The sequence below is a fragment of the Dermacentor variabilis genome, chromosome 2, assembly GCF_050947875.1.
Source record: "Dermacentor variabilis isolate Ectoservices chromosome 2, ASM5094787v1, whole genome shotgun sequence".
NCBI classification, from domain to species: Eukaryota; Metazoa; Arthropoda; class Arachnida; order Ixodida; family Ixodidae; genus Dermacentor; species Dermacentor variabilis.
The window spans coordinates 15,109,919-15,136,629 of NC_134569.1; the positions used below are offsets into that span (position 1 = coordinate 15,109,919).

The 26,711-nt window shown below is 45.0% G+C and overlaps 1 protein-coding gene across 3 annotated transcripts in view; it reads right to left on the minus strand.

The window, feature by feature from the left end:
• Positions 1–26,711, minus strand: part of mus201 (rad2 superfamily protein mus201) — a 50,297-nt gene that overhangs the window by 18,277 nt on the left and 5,309 nt on the right. For all 3 annotated transcript variants that reach the window (XM_075679723.1, XM_075679722.1, XM_075679724.1), the window contains 5 exons: positions 25,835–26,003; positions 24,472–24,697; positions 4,751–5,658; positions 3,152–3,253; positions 1,031–1,244 (listed from right to left, as the gene is read on the minus strand). In XM_075679723.1, coding sequence (XP_075535838.1) covers positions 1,031–1,244; positions 3,152–3,253; positions 4,751–5,658; positions 24,472–24,697; positions 25,835–26,003 — 1,619 coding nt within the window. The remainder of the gene's footprint in view (positions 1–1,030; positions 1,245–3,151; positions 3,254–4,750; positions 5,659–24,471; positions 24,698–25,834; positions 26,004–26,711) is intronic.

Genomic DNA, 26,711 nt, shown 5'->3' on the forward strand with positions numbered 1-26,711 from the left:
GACAGGTGCGGGGTGCGTGTTGTGTTTTCAGCACCGGAAAAGCTGGGACGAATATGTCGCCTAGTAAACGAATCCCAGAAGAAGCCAGCCTGCAAAATAAAGTACACCAAAGCCCTCGTTGAATGTGGCGTCAGTGTTGTGTATAGTATTCCCCTCGCCTGTGGGAAATGCTATATTGGCCAAACCGGGCGCTGTCTGAATGAACGCTTGCTAGAGCATCGCAGGAATGCTACTTCACTAAGTGGCACTCGTCATTTAGCCGACCACATTTGCCGTTGCTCGCACAAGCCAGCATGCAAGGCGTTTTTCGAACAAACACGTGTGTTGCACAAATATAGCAATCAGAAAAACCAGGAAATTTTTGAAGCATTTTGTATCTCCAATGAAAACGATTACTGTGTCAGTGCTCCTTCTGTTGTACTCGGGAAAAAAAGAACTTGATTATCTCAGGGCAAACGAGTGTGTCAAATCAGCTAGGTAGGGCGGGAGATGAGCAAGATTGTACTGAGTGATGTAAAAAAGAGAGCGAAAGGGTTTTTCCACCTTTTTCTCACTTTTTGCTTTTATTCCTGTCTTATTTTGGTTTGACACTTCTGATGACTGTTGCCTAGACCAAGGAAATATTTTTGGGTGGTCCTGCGCTCTAGCAGCCCCCCTCCCTCCTCCTGTGTACATAAAGCCCTGTTTTCCATGAATAAAATTCAGTTCAAGTCCGGCATTCGTGTTGTCTTTCTCTTTTCGTTCGTGTTCAATTGTGCGCTGGATCAATGTTTCATAATGGTGGGTTGAGATTGCTTCTTCCAGCACATTCAGCTAGCATGCTGCAAAGCACAAGTCAAGTACTAACAGTACGCATGTGTTAGGCTAACAGCAGACTGCCCTACACTCTTCTATGAGTTTCTTAGCGTACATGCACTTCTGCAAATTTAGCTGACAGAAAACAAACCAAAAATGGGAACATTCCTGAAAATAGCCAGTCAAGAATACAACTCTTAGCTATAAAAGCAGGCGCAACGAGAACTGCACACACCAAACTGTGAGGAAAGATCTCTCATCTGAAAGCGCATGGGACGCCGATCAGGGCGGAACAGGTGCCGGTAAACGCATTGGGCCCCAAACAGCCAGGCGTCACTGTCATCCGTCACGACCCCATGGCTGAGCCCATGCTGTTCCAGCCACGCGCATTGGGCTTCTGCCTCCCCAGGGCTCACCACGTACGGCTGGCCCAGCAGTGCAAGGAGCTCCTGCAGCAAAACAGGCAGCGGAGCCATGTCAATCAACAGGAGCTGTGAATAACTGTAAAAGGGCAAGGAAGTGTTCATGCTCAAATAGGTAGACTGTGGAGTTTTGCTGCTGAAACGACACCACATCTCATAATCTTGAAGGCCATGCTCTTAGTGTACTGTGATGTTGCCACTTATCCTCATACAAGTGGAACGGATTGCATTTGATCTTTAGTGCATAAAAAAACTGGGCTTTACTGAAATAAATTTCAAGCATGAAAGGCATGGTGTCATTAGGTGCACATAGTGCCATCACGAATCACATAACAAAAAAGAGATGGCGATGATGAAAACAGGAGCATGCTCGTGCAACAACACAGCAGATGTAAAGGAAAAGAACAAAATCCACTGAGTACTCTTGCTCTAAACTCTGGAGTGGAGCTATGGCACCATTGTGGTGAAGAAGCCGGTGAAGAGATGTGACAGCAGCAAAAGAAGCTGCCTGTTAGACTCGAAATGGCCTTAGGCGAAAAATAAGACACCAACAAGAAACGAGACACAGAGAGACCGCTGTCCTTGTCTTATTTTGCTCCTAAAACCATCTCTAGCCATGAACCAACTAGCCCGACAACAAAAATTACTGCCTGTTAGACTAAGGGTCAGGGCTCAGTTTGCCTCTGCCTGGGGCTTGCTCCTGGAGCCTGCCGCTCTATGTCCCAAGCTGGTGCACATTTTCAGAGTGTCTAATGGGGTGCCGAATCCAACCTCTTGGCTCCTGTTGTGAATACCTGGTGTTCCGACTCAAGTTCCAAGATCCCGACCAACCACATCTCCGATTAACCCTTTGAGGGTCGATTCTTTCTATTGCAGATTCCAATTCTTCTGAGGGACCTATTTCGAAAAAAATTTACCGTAATTTTTCTAGGGTGACCTTAAAGTGAGAAAAAAATATTTTGCGTTGGTATATATGTACTGTTTGTTCATGAATAACATCAATGAAAAAGGAAATAAACTTATAAGAATTACAAATTTGGTGCATTCTTATACACACAAGGCTTAGAAAATGTGCACATGAGAATATTTCGCAAGTGTCAAATGTTCCTGCTCTTAGACTAATATTTACGTCCATAGCGTAATCGAACTGCGCAGGTGAGCAGACTCAAGAAAACTGTGTGGTTGTGTGCCCGTCAAAAAAGCAAAATGTGTGGCAAACTTCCGCTAATCTTCATCTTATCACCAACCAGAGGCAATTAGTTTTCGCGAGTCTCCAAAAAAAAGAAAACAAAAGGAAATGCATGCACGGCGGTAACCTTCCTATGTGCACCCTTGTGAGCATTAAACGAGCGAGAAACAGGCGGTTACCCTTTGAGTGATTAGTAACGAGATAGCCATCAGTTTTGCGAGCGCAAGAAACCGAAACCGCCCGCGGAACAAAACGCAAACCACCGCACGCCCGCGCGCGCGTCAATACGCGAGCGATAGTATATAGACGTGTCGGAGCAAACTAGCTCTAAAACAAACCGTGTAACGAAAACCGAGAAAGGGAGGCGCGAGAAAAAAATTCCCTTTATTCCCATGTAGTGGCAGCACATGCCAGAAAAGAAAAGGTTGCGCGGAGAAAATTGGTGTGCGTTTTAAACGTACAGACGGCACCGTAAATATGTGGCATAGACTATTTTGGACTTTTTTGCGGCGGCGTATATTTACATCATTGACACTCAAAGGGTTAAGGCACCTCATTCACAGTGGACATCAATGCCTATGTCGCTCCAGCAGTCCTTTATAATAGCCAAGACTTGAAGAGACTTAGTATACTTGAAAGAGATTAGATTGATGAGACTTGGACTTAGTACTTAGTACCTATGGCACACATCAGATACGAAAGACTGTTATGGAAGCAAGGGCAAGCATGCATGTGGGACGCACACCTGACACTCCTTCACAAGCAGGTCATTGAGGCTGGCAGCATGGCGTTGCTGACGGGCAGCTTCCTGTTCCAGCTCCTGTTCCCTCATGTGCAGCTCACGTTTCTGCATTGAAACATGACACACACACATAAAGAGCAACTCTCAGTTACTTGCCTTTTGAAGGCTCATAGCCCTGAAATATCATGCGCTTTAAAGCATCAGAGGTTGCTGAACATAGCCGTTAACAGGGAGCTTTAGCTTGGGAGCTCCTATCTAGATACATGGGAATGGAGGTATCATTTTTATCAGCAACTACTGCACCGCTTGTGATGAGATTTGTCGCATCTAAAAGAAAAACTTAAATCTAGTGACTGTAGAAAGCAAACACTTCATATAAGCTGCCAGTTTCTTTCTCTTTTTAATTCTTTAACGTCGTAAAAAAATAAATAAAACTCAGCTATCAAGTTTACAACTCTGCAACTCTGTTACAACTGAACCTAATAATACATCTAAAGCATACAAAATTGACATATTATACACTGCTGTGAAATATATTACAAATTTGCTAGTAGGACTTCTGAAAAACCCTCATAAACATTATGACAATTTCATGTATACTGTAAATTGAATATCAAATTTGTCTGCTTTAGAAGCTCAAACATATGCAGCTTACAGGACTGCAATATTTGCTTTTGATGCAGAGTTACAGATCTGTAAACTGCATGCTTCATTTCTTTTTAAGCTTACTAATTTTTGGGAATTGTAAATAATTCTAGGCCTTAAATCCAAATTCTGCTTCCTACATTCGCAAGAACTTAACTTTCGTTCACAACTGCGCTAAATTTCATTAAAATCATTGAGCGGTTTTCTCACAAAAGCATTTCTGCGTTATACATGAACTTGAATAGGCAGCATCGGAGTTTGCCCCGAGCTAAAGCTTCCTCTTAAGATCTAAAACACTAAAACATATCATTTCAGTTTAAAGGTACCACTAAATATAAATACAAGATGTAGAGGCAACAACCTCCCCTCTCCACCATTTATTTACTTGTTTGCTACTCATAATCTGGCCCAGCATCTCTACCCATGCAGCGCTTTAGTTCCACTATATGTATACGATCAAATTTCTTAAAAATCGCCAGCAAAAGATAGTCACACTATCTGCCTTGCAATAGATAGCGTTATTCCACCCCTCCAGGTGGATTGCTGGAAGAGGACATTCCTATCATGATAAATCACAATGTCAGGGTAGATAATTAAAGAAGTTTCACTCAATTAAAACTCAGTTATTGACACTAAAGCAGACATTTGAAGTGCAGAAATGAGGTCGGGCAACAATGAAGTCATATCCACTAAGAAGTTCCAAGATTATATATACTAACGCCAAGATATCTGTCCCAAAATCTGCTTAAAAACGGATTGGCTGTTTGGCACATGCAGTATAATGCAGTACAAGGTCCAGTTCATTTCCATGTCCGAACGTTCCTGCCTTAAATGAAAACAAAAGTTAAAAATATTTTTCACGAGGCAGGGCCACAAGGAAGTTGTAGCATGTTGAGCTTACAATGGTGTTATCACAACCAATACTTGTGCAAGCAGATAGGAAGCTGCCCTCCTCACCTCTTCTTCAGTTCTAGGAGGCTTCCAGAAGCTGCTGCTGCTACTGCCACCACCACTACCTGTAGGTTGTTCACCGGTGTGCTTTTCTTGCTGCTCGGACAAGGAGGCTTGAATAGCTGCTAGAAGTTCTTCATCTTTTTCTTCCTCGTCCTCTTCCGAGAGCACAATGTCACTAGCCTCTTCCAATGACTTAGACTTCCTTGCGATATTGGAAGAGCTCATTTTCTCATCCTGTGTTTCCGACAAATTTGAGGCAGAACCATTATCTTCTTGTTCAGCTAAGAGTTCTTGCTTGCTCTCCAACCAATTTGAGGCAGAACCATTATCTTCTTGTTCAGCTGAGAGTTCTCGCTTGCTCTCACTTTTGTCCTCGTCACCTGGTACTCCTGCTGGCTCCATAGATGCTACCACAGGGCCTTCACCCTTAGCTGCAGACATTGCGGGAGCTGGCGAATCTTGGGCCAATGATGGCAGTGCTGAACCAATGCTTGCGCCGTCTTCGCTCCTTTCAGGTAGCCTGCATGTTCGATTGCCTGCCGCTGGAGTGTCCACTGCATTTGGCTGAGCACAATTACTAGCCTGCTTTGCATAAGTTGCAAGGTGATCTTTTTGACTACTGTCCCTGTTTTCTGACTCGTCTGGTTCATCTGTCAAGTCCACCACCCTCCTAAAATGAGACCGGATAGTTCTGGAGTGTGCTTCACTAGTCTGGGTACATGTAAAATTTTTGTCTGTTGCAGAACTCTCTTGCATAGCCTTGTTTGGAGAGCACTCTTCAGACAGCCACTTTAAAACAGCGGGGTCTTGAGCTGATAAAGATGGGCTTTTGTTAACAGCCTGGCTTGAACCAGCACTGTGCTCTTCTACTTGCGGGCTGGCTGTCTTCCAATCCTTTATTGGACTTTCTTCTGCAAAGATAATAATAAAACAAGAGCTAAACAAAAGGAAAAACTATGAACATAAGAGAACTACTGCCTAGATTCGTGTAAGGGCAACAGCCCCAACTTTGCAGCCCAAATATTGGGGGGAAAAATTCCAATGCAGAAGCAATCGCATTCGGTGCCCCAGTGCCACACACGCACATTGTCGAATGATTGTGCGCTGCATACGTTCGCATGCCACTACTAGATGGCGAGAGCTGTGCGTTGAGCTCTGATGCAATGGTACATCCAGGGATTCGGGGTGTGCGCATGTCACCAGCTGTGCTGGCACCATTTTGACAAAAAGGTTCGGTCTCGTGCAAGGGCAGCATCTCGTCAAAAATGTGAAAGTGCAGCCCTTACATGAGTCTACAGGGTACTTCCACATATTTCTATGCTGCACCTTACTACTTCATGGCCTTAATTTTTCTACAAAAATGCCCTGAAGTGGGATTACTTACATTTATGCATAACCATTCATTTAAGACGAAATGAAAGCAATGCCTGAATTTGTTCTTACAGTCCCAATGTGGACACTCCTTTTTTTTTTTTTCTTCCAGGTATTCATTTGAAAACAGTGGTCTGATCTGTACCTCCTGAATCCAGGAGAATATAAAAACTGAAATCAAATCCTAAAGTCTGTTCCACCTCTTAGAATTCATAATTACCTGTTTAACTGCTGCATTTAGTATTTTAGCCCATTACTATTGTTAATGCTCATTTGGAGCAATAGGGTAATTAATAGACAAAACATTAACGTATATAAGTTTTTAAAACAAATGACGTTCTCTATACTCAATACATGTACATGTCTGTGAAAACTGCATCCTTATATTAGCATGCACTGACATTGGTTTGAACAAATCAACTGTCAAGTGGTGATTTATGAAATATTGCAAGAGAAACACTTTAACAGTAAAATGGAAGTGAATTTATGTTCATTTTTTAATTCTGCTTGAGAGAATAGCATGCTTTCCTGTTGCTAGCATGTTTCACAAGTGATATTCGTGGAAATACATTGTTCCCATTTAGCCACTTCAAACTTTTGACATTAATTACAACTGAAGTCTCAAAGGAAAAATAAAGTCAAGGCTATGACCTTAACAACAGTGGAAGTGTTTCAGACAGACAGTGTTTTGTGACGGTATGGTGCAGCAAAATCATAGAATAGCTGTACTCAGTACAGGCACAGAAGTCACTTCACTTCATTTTATTACCTTAAAGATCTCCGTACGAGGTATTATTCCATAAAGGGTGGATAACATACATATTCGTAAAGAATACAGGTGATTACAAGAAAATGTTGCATAGCACGTGTTGGAGATGAAACCATGGTCCTTCAACTGTATGGACAAGTCCTAGGGCTGTTTGCTGATTTCACTTTGCGATGAAAGATCCTTGAAAATGCATAACTATTAATTTTTCCACCTGGCTAGTTTCTAATGATACAGCTAACTTATACAGAAGCAAGGCTGTTAGGCCAACCATCTGAATGTCATGTGTTTGCTAGCTTTCCCACATTTCCTAGATTAGTGGCTGAAAAACTATATTAGATAGACGGTGTGTACTTGAACATAGAAGTTATATAGAAGTGAGTATAGTCAGCTGAAAACTTTTAAAACTTTGGTAAAAGTGCAACACTGACTTTGTTTGTTTTTTCTTACGCCAAGAAGTAACCTAATTGCGAAGGAAATTGTAACTGAAGGGGCTGCAAGATTCTGCAATTCAAACTTCCCACAAAAAATGGTATGAGAAAGCTTTAGCTCAAGGCCAACTCCGATTCCGCCTGCTGAAACACATGTAAAATGCAGAAATGCTTTCATGAGGCAACTGCTTGACCAATTTCAATGAAATTTCTAGCATTTGAGAGAGAAAGTGAAATTCTAGTGACTTTAGGAAGCAGAATTTTGATATAGCCTTGGAAATTTTTCTAAGGTTTCCCCAAAATTGGTAACGTCAAAAAAGAGTGCAGCACAAAGTTTACAAATTTGTAACTCAGCCCCCAAAACAGATGTCACAGTTCTGTAAAGTGCATCTGTTAAAGCATCTCAAGCAGACAAATTTGGTATGTGAATGTACAGCTTATGTGAAACTGTTACATTTGCAAGGCTATGGCAAAAGTTATCCTCACAAATTAGTGCTATACTTCAGAATGGTGTAGCATATATTAATTTTCTCAGCTTTAGGTGTATTATTAGGTGCACCTTACAGATTCTCACATAATTTTTCATTGCTGAGTTACCAAATAGTAAACTTGATACATGACTCTTGTTTTCTTTTTATATTGCAATTTTCAGCAATTTTCTTAAAATACTGGCAGCCTAAATAAAAAATTTGCTGCCGCGAGTCATTCGATTTTAACATTTTCTCTCAAATGCAACAAACCTTATCAAAAACAGTCAATTGGTTCCCACCAAAAATGTTTTTTCGTTGCCATGTATTTCAATTCCCGCGCTAAAGCTTCCTCTTAAAGGAATGCTGATATGACATTTTCGACTGTTAATATTTGTTCCCATTAAATGAAGGCCTTAAACCTCTGAACCCTACAAAAAATGCTGACTTGCCTTAAATAATTTATTATAATAGCTTTTCTACAAACAGCTTTGGTTTCATTTTCCAGGAGGTTATTGTGTTGTGATGTTATTACGCAGAATGTGGTCACATGGGAGCAGAACATTGCGATGTTTTGGCACTCACTCCAGCTCACTTGGTCATCTTCTGCGCTTATTTATTGTGAATGCTGATGGTAGCGAGCCAGACAGTGTCAAACGTCATGCATCTTGTGCTCCCACATGACTACCTTCTGCATCATGACACAGCAGAAACAAACCCGAAACTGGCTGTAGAAAAGATATCATATTAAATTATTTGAGACACTCTGAGGCATGCCAGTATTTTTTCTAGGCTTTGAAAGTCCTGGACCTTCATTTGACGTAACAAATGAAGAGTTGGGATGTCATGTCAGTACTCCTTTAAGGAGGTATCCTGAGGTGCACAAGCATCTCTCAGGCCATGCTCTTCACGATTGCATTGCCCGCTTCAAGTAGGGAGCACAAGTGCATACAGGTAAATCAAAGGTAACCACAGGTTTACTAAAGGATGCACATGGATACACAAGGATCTGATAGGGGTGCCTCAGCTATTACTGTGACAGTAGTGTGGATTTGCATAGAACTGTAGGACCTTTTTAAAACAAAGGTACTTTTGCCTACCATCTCAAGTTTCTGTCTGAGTCTATCCGTCCATCTGTCAGTCGTTTACTGATCAGGTTTTCACCGAGTAGATTCAATCTCATTCTCAAGGAGAAAAAAAAAGGAGTGTGTTCTGTCGCGGGATTCGAACCTCGGCCCGCCAGCTCTAACCACCAGTTGCCAGCCCTCTGCTCTAAACATTAGGCCATAAACAAATTTTCTATTTCTTTTATTGTGTCTGTTTGTGGGTGTGGCAATTGGTATCTCGCCACTTCTTTTTTCGTGACAGTTCTCACCCTATAGGTCAAGCTTTCTTGCCGGTCAGCCTGAGGAATGCTTTACTTAACCCAGTGGTTTCATCAAATGTCTCTTTGCGACCATGTCTTTCGGCATTTATGCATGAAATGCATTTCTCAGTTCGATTTCTAACAGTGAGGTTTCAAATCAATTTTTGCACTGCGTATCACAAGAAACCTTTATAGAGATTTATTATCTATGGTGTTCCTGCCATGACTTTACTGCGCAAAATACGAGGGTTGATCTAGAGATATGGTTCCCATCATTTTTAGAAATAGACAACATTGTTTATTCTCATAAAAATTTACATCACTGGAAAGATGAAACTTTGCTCTATTTTTCTACATAATTGCCATCTTTTTCTATACATTTTAGTAGACGGTGCTCCAATTTCTGTATCCCAATGTCGTACAACTCTGCTGCCAGCCCATTGAGGAAGCATTTCACCTCTTCTTTGACTTCATCGTCACTCCAGAGTCGTTGGCCAGTCAAATGTTCCTTGGGGAACATTCAACTTGGGGAACAAGTGATAATCACTAGGTGTGAGGTGTGGACTGTACGGTGGGTGGGGCATGACAGTCCACCCAAAGTTTGTCAAGAGTTCCTGGGTTTGACGGGAGACGTGAGGTCGGGCATTGTTGTGAAGCAGCGTTACACTGGCTGCCAGTCGTCCTTGCCGGCAGTTCTGGATAGCTCGCCTGAGTTTCTTTAGTGTTGCACAATAACTGTCTGAGTTGATTGTTGTTCCATCAGATCGATCAGCAGTATCCCCTTGCGATCCCAAAAAACACTGGCCATGACTTTGCCAGCAGAAGGAGTTTGTTTGAACTTCTTTGCGAATGGTGCCTCTGGGTAATGCCCTTGTTTGGATTTTTGTTTCGTTTCGGGAGTGAAATGAAACACCCACATTTCATGTCCCATAACAATGGAGTCCAACAATCCTTCCTTATCTTCTCGACACTTTTGAAGAAACTGGTGAGCACAGTCAAGGCGTTTCTCCTTGTGGTCTGATGTCAATAGCCACGGTACCCACCGAGCACAACACTTGTGATGGCTCAATTTTTCAGTCAAAGCTCTTTCCACCGTGCCGTAAGAACCCCCAGGAATCTGAGCAACAAGTTCATGGACGGTGATCCTCCTGTTTTGAAGCACTTCACGTTGGACCGTCTCGATAACCGCCTCCTAAATTGACGGTCTTCCACTCTGTTATTCATCGTGGACTTCCTTCAGATTGGCACTAAACTCCCTGCACCACTTTTGGACGTGTTGAATGGGCATACACTTGTCGCCATACATCTCTGTCAACTGACGATGAATATCCACGAGTGGAGTCCCTTTGGAGTTTCAAAAAGCGAATTATGGAATGAATCTTACACTTGGCGGGATCAACAATGGGAACCTCCATATCGTACGGCTGCTGAGCCAAGAATGAGCGGCGCAGCAAAGCGTGGCCAGAGGGAATCGAGTGTAGGGGAACAGCTGTGCACAACAGTGTTGCCGGATTTCACCTCGCACCTTCCCGTGTGGCTGGAGCTCTTTGGGAACCTTATTTCTGGATCAACCCTCGTACTTTGGCTTGCCACGACGGGATGTACTAGCTTGTGCGCATAAAATGCCTGTGCCTCCACCTACAAAAACTTTCCTTTTTAAGTTACATTTTGAAACCTTGCCTGTCAGGACTTGGCTACGTTCAAGAGACATGTTCGTGATGTCCATTAATTGTCTCTTATGTGATGTACCTTGTAGAGTCTCTCACACCCGTGCTCTTGGGACAAAGGAACGACAACGCAGTAGTGCAAACAATCACAAGGGCATTTATTGCACCTTTCATAGATCAATGCCTGCTAGCCGAGTTGCTATACACAAAACATGCCGATGGGCACGCGACAAATCTAGAAGTCCGACTCACCGCGACCGGAAAACGAGCGAATATGTTCGCCCCATGCTGGATCCCAACGCCTGGTCGTTCGCACATACTGTCACGCGAATGGTGGTGCATTCCAAGGCGGCCACGCGAGGTGGTCTCGCAGAAGCATGGGTCGGCGGCACGCGGGACAGCACGTCCATCCCGCTTGCTTCCCGAACCCAAAGAGGAAGCTCCTTGTCTCTCGGCGCCCGAGTAACCCCGCAGCGGCGCGACGCTCACGCCATCTCTTGCACCGCGCTTGTACCACTCCGACCGCCGCGGGCGCCAGGCCACGCGGCGGGCGAAGCCGCCCTGCAGGGGACGAGCCATGCGGGAAAACTAGATCTCAGGGGAGGCGTGAGAGTCGCGCAACGAACTCTTCACAAAGACTTCGATTAATATCCTCTTTCCATGCGATATCTGGTGCCAACTAGTTGTGACGATGTACCCTTTGATATGTTCCTACCTACCCATTGGAAAACACACATGTTGGATCGAAATACCAAACCTATAATGTCATTAGCCACTCATTTTATTGAAATGATCGTCCAACTGAAAGATCTATATGAACAAAGCGGATTTTGTCTAAATTCAAATTCCGTATCGATAAGGTGTTTATTTTTAGCATTATTTTAGTGTTCCCTGTGAAGATTGACTGCGACCTAAGCAAAGTGTTTCAAGAATAAAAAGGAACTCTATGGTGCTCTGTGCACGTGTCTTCATTGCCGTGCAACTACATCTCGTTCATCTGTTTCTATCTTGCAGGAGTCATGTGTGCCTGAAATAACTACCATGAAAAATTTTTTTTTCAGTTAAGTCATAAACACACGTATACTTCTCTCATGCCAACACCAACTAGCTCTTTCAGATGGTCGCCACATGTTGATTATGATGTTCTATGGTATGAGTACATACCCACACCAGGTGGGGGGGGGGGGGGGGGGATAGGGAGTGGCCAAGAAGCAGAGGGTACATATCTTGCCACCAACAAGCTCCCTCAGATGATCACTGTGTTTTGATGGTGATTATAATTTCCATGCCATTGCACATAACCACAACAGGGGACTGGCCAAGAAGTATGTTCGCACGTTGATTATCATGCATCATGCCACCAGCTAGTTCTTTGATATGATTGCCATGGGTTGATAATGATGATAATTTCCACACAATGGCACATACCCATCATTAAGGATTGGCTAAGAAGTAGGTGGTACATACTGTGAGATTGTCAACTATCTCTCCGAGATGATCGCCGTGTGCTGATGATCATAATTACATACTATGGTGCAAAACGTTCATAGATGCTTTTTCAGTGTCGCAACTCCTCTTCTCGAGCCAGGCGCGACTTGTTCCTAGGGGGTTGTGAGGGCACTGCGGTCGAGCTTTGCACCAAGTGAGCGGCACTGCTCTGCTGACATGTGCAAGCTGATTGCGATTGTTTGCGCTGCTTCTTATGCTGGTAGCCAATTTTATTTTCTCGCTGTGTGTGCCTTGCCACTACCCTCGTGCATGTGGCCGTCTGTTGAGGCCTTTTGTGACCGGTCCAAGTTCTGCGCTCACGGAAACACGAGTACCTGCGACATGCAAGTCACCGAGTGTTGATGCTGTTCGCACACTTTGGTTTGTAGGCCCACTTTTTTTCGTCTTCTGAGAGAAACCTTACTCCTGGTGCCATATTTTACATCATGTTATGGAACTTCACGACACCATGCCGACGAGTTTCATGTCTGTTTCCATTAACAGGTACAGGAAAGCTCTTACAAACGGCACATAATTCCCTCCGCCGTCAGATCCGCATTGTTACCTTAGAATTGGCAATGAGCCATTTCCTGCACGGAGAACAGTTTGGGGAAATCATGCAAGGTACAATTTCTACAGTTTATACAGTTTGAAACTGTACAAGATGTACAGTTTCAGGATTGTGGCATAATCATGACACGTTACACTCCGCATGTATGCCAGTGAGTGCAATGCATGGGAATGCACAGTTCCTTGCTTGTTTCTAAACGTTCCAGTCTGCTTTTGCTCCCACCGAAAATGTCAAAGGTCATCAAGACAAAGGGAACTTGCGCATGAACAAGTAGCAGAACCATGTTGTGGCCTGTCCGGAAAGTATCTGCAAGTGTCACCCCTTCCTTCGGATCTATGCCTTCAGCTATGGTGCCTAGAACATTATACTTCAGCTCAAACAACACCACAAAGAGAGAAAGAAAGAAAATGCTCATGCCTCCCTCCCTGGACTGAAGCCCTTCCGCCCATGGATAGCAATGATGTAACGCTTCTGGTGCACAGCTGATTATGTGGCAATTAATGACAGTCGTGTGTAACTAAGCGACTATAGAATGCGCCCAATTTTAACTACCTTATGTCATGGCAAGATGAGATGTTTATCCACATCACACAATTTATGCATAGCGCGTCGAAGATCCCTCCCGGAAACAGGTTTCACTTTACTTAAAACGAGGATGCTTACAGGACACACCGCTTTTATCCAGACTCCAACAAGAGACAGCTCGTGTACCTATCCTCCCAGTTAGGTTCTTCCTATTAAGAGAATAAAAATTTGTGGAGCAAGATGGCTGCTTTATTTAGTGAGCACCATGTAAATGCCGAGCGCTGCGACAAACCACCATAACCGTGCCAGGCTACAGCAGACGATGCTTGCCCGCTTGGCACCAAGGTCAACGGCAGCGCTGCGGTGGCAGGAATGGCAGCGGGCCGCTTGCAACGCACAGGCGAAGCGAGGTGTTCAGAAACTGAAAAAGTATCTATAAACGTTGATGGTGCATGTCCACAACAGATGATTGGTCAAGAAGTGGCCGGTGCATTTAAAATAAAGAAGAAATGGAGAAATGCAAACCAATATAACCTTTGTCACACTGCATACCACGGGTGTGGGAAAGCGCACTAGCGTACCAGTTTCCTTCGCCCCAAAGACGCAGGAACCAAACGGGAAAATTTAAAGCATTTCATTAACCGCTTTACGAAAGCTTCACTTACATAGATTTTAACATGTGTGTTGCATCTCAATAATCTTTCTCTTTCATCATACTAATGTGTGATGTAAGATATAATGTAAGATTGTTAAATACTTTTGTTCAGGTCAGGAAACTTCCTTTAAAGTTTCATACAGGGACAGATGGTAACACCAGAGGTGTTGGCATAAGGGCACCAATCTGCCACACTGGTATGGCCCAGGGTGAGCAATCATGCAAATTTTTCACCAGGAAAGGCAGCTCTCAAGTGTATTTCAGCATGTTTGTAGATTGAACATGCAATGGAAACTTTAAGCAAAATAACTTAGCCTGAAATGTGTTTGTGCCTAATTATACACCACAGCATTATGTGATGGGCCTGGCCCTCCAAGTCTCATTGCTTGCACAAAAGGTTCCAGTCAGCTCTGCTACACGAGAGCAATTTGCCGTGCCTATCCTCCTAACTGTCAAATTACTACAGCACATCACTGACCTCCCATAGAGGTGAAAGCCAAGTATACATTGAGCCACCTTTGCAAAGTTTGCATGCTCATTCTAAGCAGCATGCATGGCCTACATATCGAAATTCTCGTTTTCATATCAGAAGAATTAATTTTGCATGTGCTTTCATTGATGGTGTTTAACATCCTAAAATAGGACTATAAGAGAAGGGCTTCGGAGGGCTACAGGAGGGCTTCAGAACTTGCGACCTTGTGCTTATCAACAGAACGGTGTAGCCACTGAGGCCACATGGCAGATAAAGAACTTAGTAGCAGTAAACCAGATGAAGCTGACAGCTAGAAGAAGGGAATGAACCTTAACCGACTCATTTTCTTTAGATGGCAACTTGGGTGCAATAGTTAAATTTATTCTAGGACCTCCTTGGGTAGGAGGAGTTTTGTTCTGTGCTATGCAGGGGCGTAGCCAGGGGGGGGGACTTATGGGGCTTCAGCCCCCCCCCCCCCCGAAATTTTTTCGCGCTGTCCATGCACCGCCGGCCAAAGCAACCTCCAGCGCCAGAAATCATTTTGGATTTTGTCTAGAATGTCTTTTTCATGCTCTAAAATACATTTGACCGCGAGCATTGCGAACTCGGGCTGGATTTCACGGCAACGCCCATGTACCGGGAGTCACATAACGCCAATTAGCCCCATACGAGCACAAAGTTTCAAGGGCGTTTTGATGACAAACGGGCTCGCCGCGGCAACTCGCGGAGGCCGCAGAATCTCACAGAACGCATGGATATCAATTCTGAAATATTGCAGGTATAAATCTCATAAACTTTTGATGTGAAAGGTGCGTTGACATTTCCAAAGTTGTGCTTTAGATTTTCAATTTCGGAACTTTGTGGGTTGGATGTTGTTATAAATATTTGACGCCAAAGGTGCATTGACTATTCTAAAGTCTTATATTGGAACATACAACAAGATAAGCCAAATCAGCACACTATTAGACAAGTTGACAAAGCACGCAGCGAGGTCCGATGGGACGAAGCGCTGTGGTGGTTCATTTGTGCCTTCATGTCACATAAAAAAATATCAAATTTTTTTTTACACCTACGCCAAAGCATCCATGTCAAGACACTAAAGCCAGCCAAGGTAACTACGTTCTTATATATTTTTTATACTTTGACTTTTATTTGTGAGAACACATTGAGCGTCTTCAATTTTTTTGTTCTCGCTACCCTATCCGCGGGCTGCCAGAGGCAACCAGAGCGCATACGTTTTTCTCGTGTTGCCTTGACCACCGCGCGGCGCACTTCGGTGCGCGTTTGGTTTGCCCTGGCCGAGTGTATTTCTGCCTGGCAGAGTTTTGGACGCTTTCTGGCTAGCACACGAGAAAAAGAAACAATGGTCACTCGCCGCCATCACTGTGGGGACCCAACGAATTGCACTGCGTTCGCTTGAGCGCAACCTCTCCAGAAAGTCTTGCCTCACGCGTCTCACATTTTTTTTTTCGATATTTCTTCGATAGCCACGTTAAGTGCACAATATAGGCATTCGATTGCGGTCAACATATTTTCCTTTGCTTATTTTCATTTCGGTACCCCTGCCCCTTAAAAGGAAAATAAAAAATAAAAGATACATTGTTGCGGTGCAGCGAATTGTCGCATGGTGAAAGTTCGATTTTGTTACTTCTTCCTTTGCGGAAAGTAATGGGTCATGGGACGCTTCAGTTGCCGGATACTCTTATTATAATATTGTGATAGCAATTATATGGATACTCTAGGCACTATCCTGCCGTCATCGTCATCCTTATATTTCGTAGAAAGACCAAGAGCGATAACAATGTTACCGAGCGCCGCATGCTGTATGTGCGAGTGAAAGCGCAAGGGGAGGAGGGGGGGAGGGGGCGCGGCTGGAATGGGTGTTACGACTTTGAGGTGGTCCCGTAGCGCTCGTCACCCGTTTCGTGACAGAGCGTTGGTAGCGAAGACTCCGAGTCAGGCGTTGGTGAGAATAATGAAAGGGATTTTATACACTATATACAGGTCATTATACAGGACAAGATCGGATCGGCACAGGGGCCGAGAGTTAACAGCAAACGCGACTGTTCCCGTTTGGCGACGTCCGTTGAGACTCCAACGGGTGACACATCTCACTCCACTCGAGAGTGGCACTCGGCTCCCGGTGGGTCGGTGGATCCGGTTTTCCAGGCGGCGGCGTCGGGACTTATAAAGCCCCGAGAAACCATTGTCACTCAAACGGCCCAATACAAAGCCAGCTCTCGACGGTCGTCCGAAAGGTCCAATCAGCGATCGCGCTGGCCACCCGGTTCAAAGTTGCTGCGCGCGGTGACCTCCAGGCAAAAGGAGATACGGCGCCGGGCTGTCTAGCACTTTGTTGCACGTTTGGACATGTCGCTTGCCGATGCTTCTTCTCAGGACGCCGCTGCCTGACGGCTCAGCATCTTGACTTGTCAAGGGAGAATTAGGGCGCTGTGCCTATCGGCGCAGCCCCGGGTTTGTCCAAAGGGCGCTCGCAGGATAAATTCTGCATCTTGTAGATTCGGAATCCGGGCTGGTGGTAATGGCACAACAGCATCCCCGCCATCAGATAAGGCGCCGGGAAGATGAGCTGCCTCCACGTGGCTCGGATGCCAGGCGCGCACGTTCGTCAGGCTCGTCCAAGTTCACGTCCAGTGTCCGGACGCCAGGTAACTTCACGTGCCCAGGTCCCACTCGTCAGGACAGGAGCTCTGCTCACCGCGTTGTCGCCAAGGCACCTCGACCAGCTCCGCTCAGGTCATTCCTAAGCCCCTGCTTCTCGCCACTGGTCCCGGTTGGTCGTTCTGCAGCTTGCAAAACCGACCGGCAAAAGGCAACACCCAACACGAACAAGTGCCCTCTGTCTCCCGTCAAACACCAGACAAGGCCATAATCCAAATCAACCTAACTAAATTGCTATCCCCCTTTTTGCTCCCGCTGCAACAAGAGGCAGGTGTCCGATCTGGTACACAAGGCTCAAACAACCATTTTTCAAATTAACAACACACCAAAATATCAGGAACAACTAATAATCAGCAATAATAATGACAAATAGAATGGTCCCCCTGAAATCACTTGGACCGAAAACATACTACTGAGGAAGCAAGTGAGGTCATTCATTTTTCCCGGTGATATTTTCGAGGAATCAGAAGCTGCTTATATTTCCGACCCTGCTTATCCATGTAGCGGCGGTACAATAAGCCAGATTCCTCGTAAAATGAAACCCTCTTTTTTTTCACTCCCCGTTTGACGCTCTTCCTCTGATCGGCTATTGAACAGTCTTCCTGTTGCTCGCGAATCAGACTTTCCCTTTCAACTGCAGCCCGCTCCTGCCAGCTGGCGGAAACCGGAGCGAGTGTGGAGCCTGCGTCGCCTAACTGCAGCGTCGTGTCCATATCGCAGCTAGCACTGCACGCGTCACTCCCAGTCACTTCCAGGACACGCTCGACCAGGCCAGCCTCCGAGCTCTGCCTCTCCCGTGCCTGCTCGCCCCTCAAGTTACCTTGATCGGTCCATGTGCCGCACCGCTGTTCGCTCACCGACGCAAAGTCAAGTTCCCACGACAGCGGGCGCGCTTTGGATCGCGTGAGGGCCACGTACGCCACGTCGGCAAAGAATGATTTGCTGTGATCCTTCAGCAGCTGCTCCGAGCTATTTCAGAAGAGGTAGGGAAAGTGCTCCGGGAGGGCGGCAGACACAGCGGCTTCTGTGTTAAGTTTCCCAAACTCTCCTTCAATGATAACCGTTGCGATCGGTAAACAGACACTCTCCTCCTCGGCCACTTGCCGTATCCTCGCGCACTCTCCCGTAAAATCGCTCGAGGAGACGAAAGACGGGTGGACAACGTCTATAGTTGCTGCAGAGTCCCGAAGTGCACGGCACTTCTTACCGTTTACCTTAATTTCCTGCACATATGGCTCCAACAGTCGCATGTTCTTGTGAGTTTCCTGTATGGTTGCAAAAGCAATTTTCTCTTCGCAGTTCGCAGCGATGTGCCCTTGCCCTTTGCAATTGTAGCAGCTTAACGGTTTCCGTTTTTCAAAAGAACGCGTCGTATAGTTTCGCCGTTTTCTTGCAAAAGCAAGTTTCTCTGGGCAGTTCGCAGCGATGTGCCCTGGCTTTTTGCAATTGTAACAAGTTAATGGCTTCCGTTTTTCGGGCTTCCCGGAAAACCCATCTCTCCTATCTGCTTTTTCTATGTGCACTGCCTTGCTGTGCAAGCTGCGGCAGGTGTAATACTCTTCCGCTAACTCTGCTGCCTTGTTTAGCTTAACCTTCTTTAGCCTATCTTGCAGCCGGAGCCTGACATCCTCATCAACGCACCGGTAGAACTGCTCCAACGCGATGCATTCGACAATTTTGTCGCAGTTGTCGTAAACCTCTTCGCGCTTCAGCCATTCCACCAGGTCGGCTTTTAGACGAAACGCGAAGTCAACATTCGACTCCCTGCCCTTTATTGCATACCGGAACCTCTGTCGGAAAGCTTCGGGCGACAATTTGTACTTCCGCAGTAGCACTTCCTTCACATCACTGTAGCTCTCAAACGCCTCTTTCGATAAGCAAGCTATTACGTCTGATGCCTCCCCAGGAAGCAAGGCTAACAGATTCTGTGCCCAGAGGGATCGCTCAAGGCCATTCCGTTCGCACACGTGCTCAAATTTCACGAGGTATTTGGCCATATCCTCTCCGACGACAAAGGGTGGAAGTTGATCGCATATTCTTGGAACGTTAGAAGTGAGACTAGGCGCCGGCGCGCCATTTCGGGTCTCCAACTCTTTCATTTTAAGCTCGTGCTCACGACTCTCTCTCCTTTCCTCCTTTTCCTCCTCGCGACGTTCCTTTTCTCTCCTTTCCTCCCTTTCCCAACGTTCATTGATATTCGCCCAGGCCTCTTCGGCTTCCTTAGCCGTTACGTCCCCAGTCCTCATGACCTCAAGGATCGCATTCTTTCTTTTGGTTGAGCCCAACTCACTCAATCCCCAACTCCTCACAAATTTGGAGAAGTTCCTTGACCTTGTACTTCTCCATCGTTCACACAGTCATCCTGCTGTTTACCCTTTTTGAATATACCTGCTGTGCGCTACTATAACGCTACTAGTAAGACATCTGCAAGTATTTCACACACTGCCCTGTTTACCCCCTTAGCATCCCCTGGTTTTCAAAACACTCTCACTAGGCTTGAAACACACAAGGTTAACACAATTCAACACCAAATCCTTCCCTGAGCTACTATAACCTGTGTCAGAGAAAGTCTGGTGTTTGAGGTAAACTTCTGGCACTCACCGCGCCGAGGTAGCCGATGCCGGTCAATCCCACCGCTGCCACCACTGTTACGACTTTGAGGTGGTGCCGTAGCGCTCGTCACCCGTTTCGTGACAGAGCGTTGGTAGCGAAGACTCCGAGTCAGGCGTCGGTGAGAATAACGAAAGGGATTTTATACACTATATACAGGTCATTATACAGGACAAGATCGGATCGGCATGGGGGCCGAGAGCTAACAGCACACGCGACTGTTCCCGCTCGGTGACGTCCGTTGAGACTCCAACGGGTGACACATCTCACTCCACTCGAGAGCGGCACTCGGCTCCCGATGGGTCGGTCGATCCGGTTTTCCAGGCGGCGTCGTCGGGGCTTATAAAGCCCCGAGAAACCATTGTCACTCAAACGGCCCAATACAAAGCCAGCACTCGATGGTCGTCCGACCGCGCTGGCCACCCGGTTCAATGTTGCCGCACGCGGTGACCTCCAGGCAAAAGGAGATACGGCGCCGGGCTGTCTAGCACTTTGTTGCACGTTTGGACATGTCGCTTGCCGATGCTTCTTCTCAGGACGCCGCTGCCTGACGGCTCAGCATCTTGACTTGTCAAGGGAGAATTAGGGCGCTGTGCCTTTCGGCGCAGCCCTGGGTTTGTCCAAAGGGCGCTCGCAGGATAAATTCTGCATCTTGTAGATTCGGGATCCGGGCTGGTGGTAATGGCACAACATGGGTGAGTCGACGCTGGTGACTGTCTTGTGTGCACAAAGGAAAAAAGTGGAGAGCAAGCTAGCCATCTTCCGTCGCGCGCGATACATCGGCGGGAGTGGGTGGAATGGGGGTGGTATCTTGGATTCTGTGAATCTGTGATTGCGCAACATGTTTATTTGCCTTGTTTGACACATTATATATCGTGACTTTTTCTTAGATACGTAGATTTATTGAAGACTTATACGTATATTTACATATCTTGTTGCGAAGTTTCGTGTATACGTGCAGTGAACTTTTTTTCCAGTGACACTTTCTTGCCATTTATCAAGCTCTATCTTCGCATTTGTGTATCCCATTGTATCTTCGCATATTTAATGTACCAGGGCGAGTCAAAGGAAAGTGAGCCTACCCACCCCGCGCAATAATAGTTCAGTTCATTATCTGCGAGGCATCTGCATAGAAGAGAGGGATGTCTCATTTACAAAAATGACACGCAGGTGTGAGGATCAAGGTTCTGTAATGCTCTCATACACATGGGTTGAACATGGTTGTGTGACATAATGGAAACTCCTTAAGTTGAACAGCGTGGTGCCGTGAAGTTTTTGACTGCGGAAGATATTTCCCAAAAAGAAATTAGACACCGTATGGCTGCCGTGTACGTTGAACATCGCATTTCATTGGCCACTGTGAAGCTTTGGAGCACACGGTTCAAAGAAGGATGTAAAAATTGCACAGACGATCCAAAACGGGGCTAAATTCCATCGTGAAATCACCCTTAACAAAATTGCAAAGGTTGAAGAGCTGATGAGACCAGAACGGAGGATAAGCATAGATGAACTGGCAGTGCGTGCTAACATCAGTCAAGGTTCGGTTCACGCCATAATTTATGAACATCTCTGTTATCGGTTTTTGTGTGCGCAATGGATGCCCAAGATTTTGAACCACCACCAGAAGACGGAGAGGTTCGGCGCTGCCTTGGCTCATCTGATCCGGTATCACAATGATGGTGGCGACATCTTGTCTGCAATTGTGATCGGGTATGAACCATGGTGCCACTATCACGAGCCTGAAACACGACGGCAAAGCTTACAGTGGAAACATTCGATTTCACGACGCCCAAAGAAAGCAAAGGCCGTCATTTCTGCTGGAAAGGTGTTGTTGACTTTCTTTTTCGATCGTCAGGGGCCATTGCGGAGAGAATTTGCTAAATTTTAAGAGACTATCAATTGTTTCCGATACTGTGAAACGCCGGAACAGCTGCGGGTTGCAATCAAGAACAAACGACATGGAAAATTGACGAATGGGGTCATCCTGTTCCACGAGAATGCCCGTCCCTACATCGCTGATCTGTTTAATACAAAAGTGTCAAAGTTCAAATGGGAAACGCTGCAACGTTCGCCATACAGCTCAGACCTGTCGCTTTGCGACTTACACATTTCGGGGCAGTCGAAAAAAACAGCTCAAGGAACCAGATTCGTGTCAGACGATGACGTGAAAGAGTCAGTTGCAGACTTTTTAAAGCAGCAACCCAAGGAATTTTATGAGACCGAAATCACACGACTCCTTAGTCAATGGGACAAATGTCTAAGTTCTCATGGAGGCTACATTTAAATAACATACCCCGTTTGTCATATATTCGCATTGGCTCACTTTCATTTGACTCGCCCTCGTATATTCTGCAGAACTGCTGCTTTTTATATGTGCTCTCTGTTGCGACTATAATTTCGGTGAAATTACTCATGATACACAGCCGGTGACAACTGCTCCTGCGTAATACATTGGAATGAATGCCAATGTCATCGAGATTTTTCACTGGCCGTTGCATATGTACATGAATGTAAACACGGTTCTTGAATGACAAAGTTGTCCTTAACTTGTTCATTTCATGGCCTCTACATTATTCATATCAGCGGCATGCACTGCTTTGCTGGTTTCGAACTGGAATAGTTCTAAAGTTCGTGTGATATTTTCTTTACGTATTAAATAGCAAAAGAAGTTGAAGCATTGATATCCGTTATTTTGGGCACAATTTTTGGCACATACGAGTATATTCTTTTATTAACAATGACATAGTCTACTTATTTTGACAGTGAGTAGCGTTCTAGAATTCGTTTGGAACACCATTGGCAATGGCAATGCAATTATTACTCCTGTATTTGATTCCTCGACAAACTATTTAAGAGCAATGTTTAACTCGAGCCCAACTCCGACGCGGCCTATTCAAATACATGTAAAACAGAGAAACGCTTTTCTGAGATAACCTCTAGATCGCTTTTAATGAAATTTGTTGCATTTGAGAGAGAAAGTTAAATTCTAGTGTCTGTTAGAAGTGGAATTTCGATTTAGGGCCTGAATTTTGTTTAAAATATTTCTAAAGATTCGAAAGTTCGAAAAGAATAGAAGCACGACGTTTTACGATCTGATAGCTCTGCATCAAAAACAGATATTGTGGTTCTGTCAACGGCATCTATTATAATAGTCAAAGCGGACAAATTTGGTGTGTCAAATTGTATCTTACGTGAATTGGTTACGATGTGTACAAGGGCTCTGCAAAAGCCGTATTCCCATAATACTATTTTTTTAGATTCATGTGTAACATATCAATTTTGTCCGTTTTAGATGTACTATCAGAAAGAATTCACATAATTCTGATATCATTTTTCCTTGCTGAGTCACAGAGTTGTAAACATGATAGTTTCGTTTTCTGAAGATTTGAAATTTTGGCAAATATTTAATAAAAAATCGACAACCTAAATGAAAAATTCGAAACCAGCAGTCATTAGAGTTCAAGTTTTTCTTAAATGTAACAAACATCGTCAAATTTGGTGCAGTGGTTGCCGAGAAAAACGAATTCCTCTTCTACATGTATTTAGGTAGGAGCACCCGAGCTAAAGCTTCCTATTAAGGAGGATGCCGAGCTACAACGTGAGCCCCCCCCCCCCCCCCCGAGCGAAATTTCTGGCTACGCCACTGGTGCTATAGGTATGCATTTTGCAGGTCAGTCTGTTGGCTTAATGAAAGTGCGAAGTGATTGTCATCATGAAGTACTTATTAGACAGTAACTGCAAACAGCTATTGTGCCAGTGGACAATACCGTGTCACTGGAGAAGGTTGTTCTTTCAGCTCAGACAAGTAAGTCTGCAGGCCTTCAAAAATCCTTGAAATGGAATTTGCTTTGAGCTTACATCACTTATGTTGCCGCGAGACATTTTTGTTCACTGTATGCATGAACGTCTTCAGCATGAAATTTCTTTCCACACATGTGAACAAGTTTCCAGCCAAAACTGAAGCCGAGATTTCTCTTACCGATAAATGGCTCACTTCCAATTGTCTCCTAGGTCTGCGCCAGTTGGGGGACAAAACAAGGATACTTTTTCGTCAGCTTCCTTGCAACTCGATCGTCAGGCAGGCATACAACCAATGTTAGGCATTGTGATTAACATGAAGCATCATTGCCATTACAAGGCAATAAATGTACAGAAATGAAGCGGCAAATTACATGTAGCAACAACAATGGCAGTGAGCCCTTACACAGTAGTCAGAGAATGTGTATACACCTTACACAGAGAATGTGTATGGTGTCCGTACAGCTTTTGCTCTGATGCCCTTCTATCTGTGCCAGCACTGTGGTGCATCCATAGTGGGTGCTATATGAAACAATTTCGCAGTGTTATGTGGGAGTCTCGTGATCAGGAGAAAAGTATCGAAGGGCTCTTAGTAGTACCCAACATATGTCTGCTCTCAAATCAGTGCAGAACCACAAGCATGCTACTTTTCCATACTGAAAAGCAATGAGTAGCAAAACATGCCTCCCTGTTTTTGTTGTGCAGATGACAGCAAGAACAACCAGAAAATTTGATTGCTCATCAAAATGCAGCCTTGTCACTTCTTGAATCTCTCTACATATTTGTATTTTGCACTGTAGAAGCAGTGAACTATAACCAACTGGGCAAATTATATGCCACAAAGTTAACACATACTTGCATCACCTTCCTCACTTTCTGGTTGCAGGACATGTTTGGTGGGGCTGGTGTTCAGAATGACCTGGTGAGTGTTGGCCAGAGAGGCAACCCGACTCACATGGGCCTCTTCGCCCCATAATAACGGCTCGGGCCTCATCTCACGACGAGCCTCCTCAGTACGCTGCTGCAGAATGCGCTTGCGTAAGAGGCCCTGCAGCTGGTAGGCAGAGAAATCTTCCGATTTCTGGGAACAACACACCATGAGGTTAGCTGTGGTAAACAATTCCTACTTTTGTTTTCCGACTAAAGCTGCCACCTTTCCTGTGAAATAAATAAAAAGATTGCTAAACTGAACTGTCTAGCTTCTAAAGCATTCTTCTAGGGAATATTGGAAATTTGACAAATGCATGCCAGCGCAGAGGTCTGATAACATGCAAACAAAGATCCCCCAGTAACACTTCCAGCTGGAAGCTTTTTTTAAATCATATCTATACTAGTATATTTTGACAAGAAATACATTACTGAAAGCTAGATACATGCTGACTCTGCAAATTTTGAATTGTGCATTGTCGCCATAAAGTCATCTACTATTCAGCTACCACAAGTGGCTGTTTTAGCATCAAAACATCCAGCACACCTCTGAGAACAGAGAATGCTTCCAGTCAGTGCTTTCTTCAACCAAGAAAGAGTACCGTGGTAATGACACGACACACAAAATGGCGTTTTGCAAACATAATTGTGTATTTTTAGGGGGTTTAACTTTCAAAATGTTCCCTCTATACTTAATGAGTGAGTGCACATGAAAATCAACCTTTTTTGTAAGAGCTCGTGCCCCTGCTAGTGTGGCGGAACACAATGCCACATCAATTGACCAGAATGGTGTTCAATCAACCGATGTCCTTTCTTCAGGCTGACAATGACCAGCAGTGCACAATTATCTTTGCTGGTAATGGTATTGATAGGAGGTGCAGTTGTAAAAAGTAAGAGATAGATCTGCCGTGGCAATTCAATAATTTACAAATGCTTTCAGAAGCATAGACTGTTGGGCCAGTTGGTGCGTCATGTAGTATCATTGAGTGGAAACATGGGCAGGCAAAAACGGAGTGGAGATGACAGGCGCTCAATGAGCGTGTGTCCTGTCTACTCTGTTTCTTCCCGTGCGTATTTCCACTCAACGACCCTACAAATGCTTTGTTTTCCACCAGTCTGATCACATGCACTAGAGCTTTTCTGGTGTTCATTCTCCACATGATGTCATCCGATATCATGCACACAGAGCTTAGTGCAAGTGTGCTTATAATAAGCAAAAGAACGATCTGATAGGCAAGTCTAGTCTCATAGCCTGCAAATCCTGAAACAGTGCAAGGACCTCAAGACCTACCTCAGGTGCCTTCCTGGGACGGCCCCAACGATGGTGATGCTGCATGGCAATCAATGCACGGTGACGCATCTCTGCTGGCAGGGCTGCAAATTCTTCTGAGTCACAGTCAAGTGAGGACAACTCCCAGAGAGCATGTCCGGAGTGCCAGCCTTCATCGTCATTCTCCACTCTGAATAGCGATGGTGGAAGAATCGTGTGTGTGTGTGAACGAACATTTTGTTAAAGCAATTTATCATAATCAACATCACCTGAATTTATGCCCACTGCAGGAAGAAAACCTGCCCATCAATCTTCCAATTACCCCTCTCTTGCATGCACCAACTCCATCCCATGCCTGCAAATTTCCTAATTTCAGCACACCACCTTCTACTTCATTGCCATCCTAGACTATGTTTCCCTTCCTATGGCGCACAAATTTGTTACTCCAGCAGGCCACCGATTGCTGTTAAAGGGCCCCTCACCAGGTCTGGCCATACTGAGCTGACAAGCACAGAGCATACATTGCGTGATAATGATCGTGTCTGCAAAGTACTACACCGCTACATGCCGCGCAATGATCTGAAATACTGACTTCATACTTTCTGCTGATCCCAGCATAGTGCAGGATGTAGAAATGATAGGTAGGGTAAAATGCAGTGATCATAGGTTAGTGACGGCTAGGATTCACCTCGATTTGAAGAGAGAAAAAGCAAAATTGGTCAAGAAGATACAGGTCAACCTAGAAGTAGTAAAGGTAAAAGCAGACAAATTCAGGCTGGTACTTGCAAACAAATATGTAGCCTCAGAACAGAGAGATGATGATGACATAGAGCCTAATGAATGAAACAGTAACTAGTCTGGCTTCAGAGGCAGCAATCGAAGTTAGAGGCAAGGCACC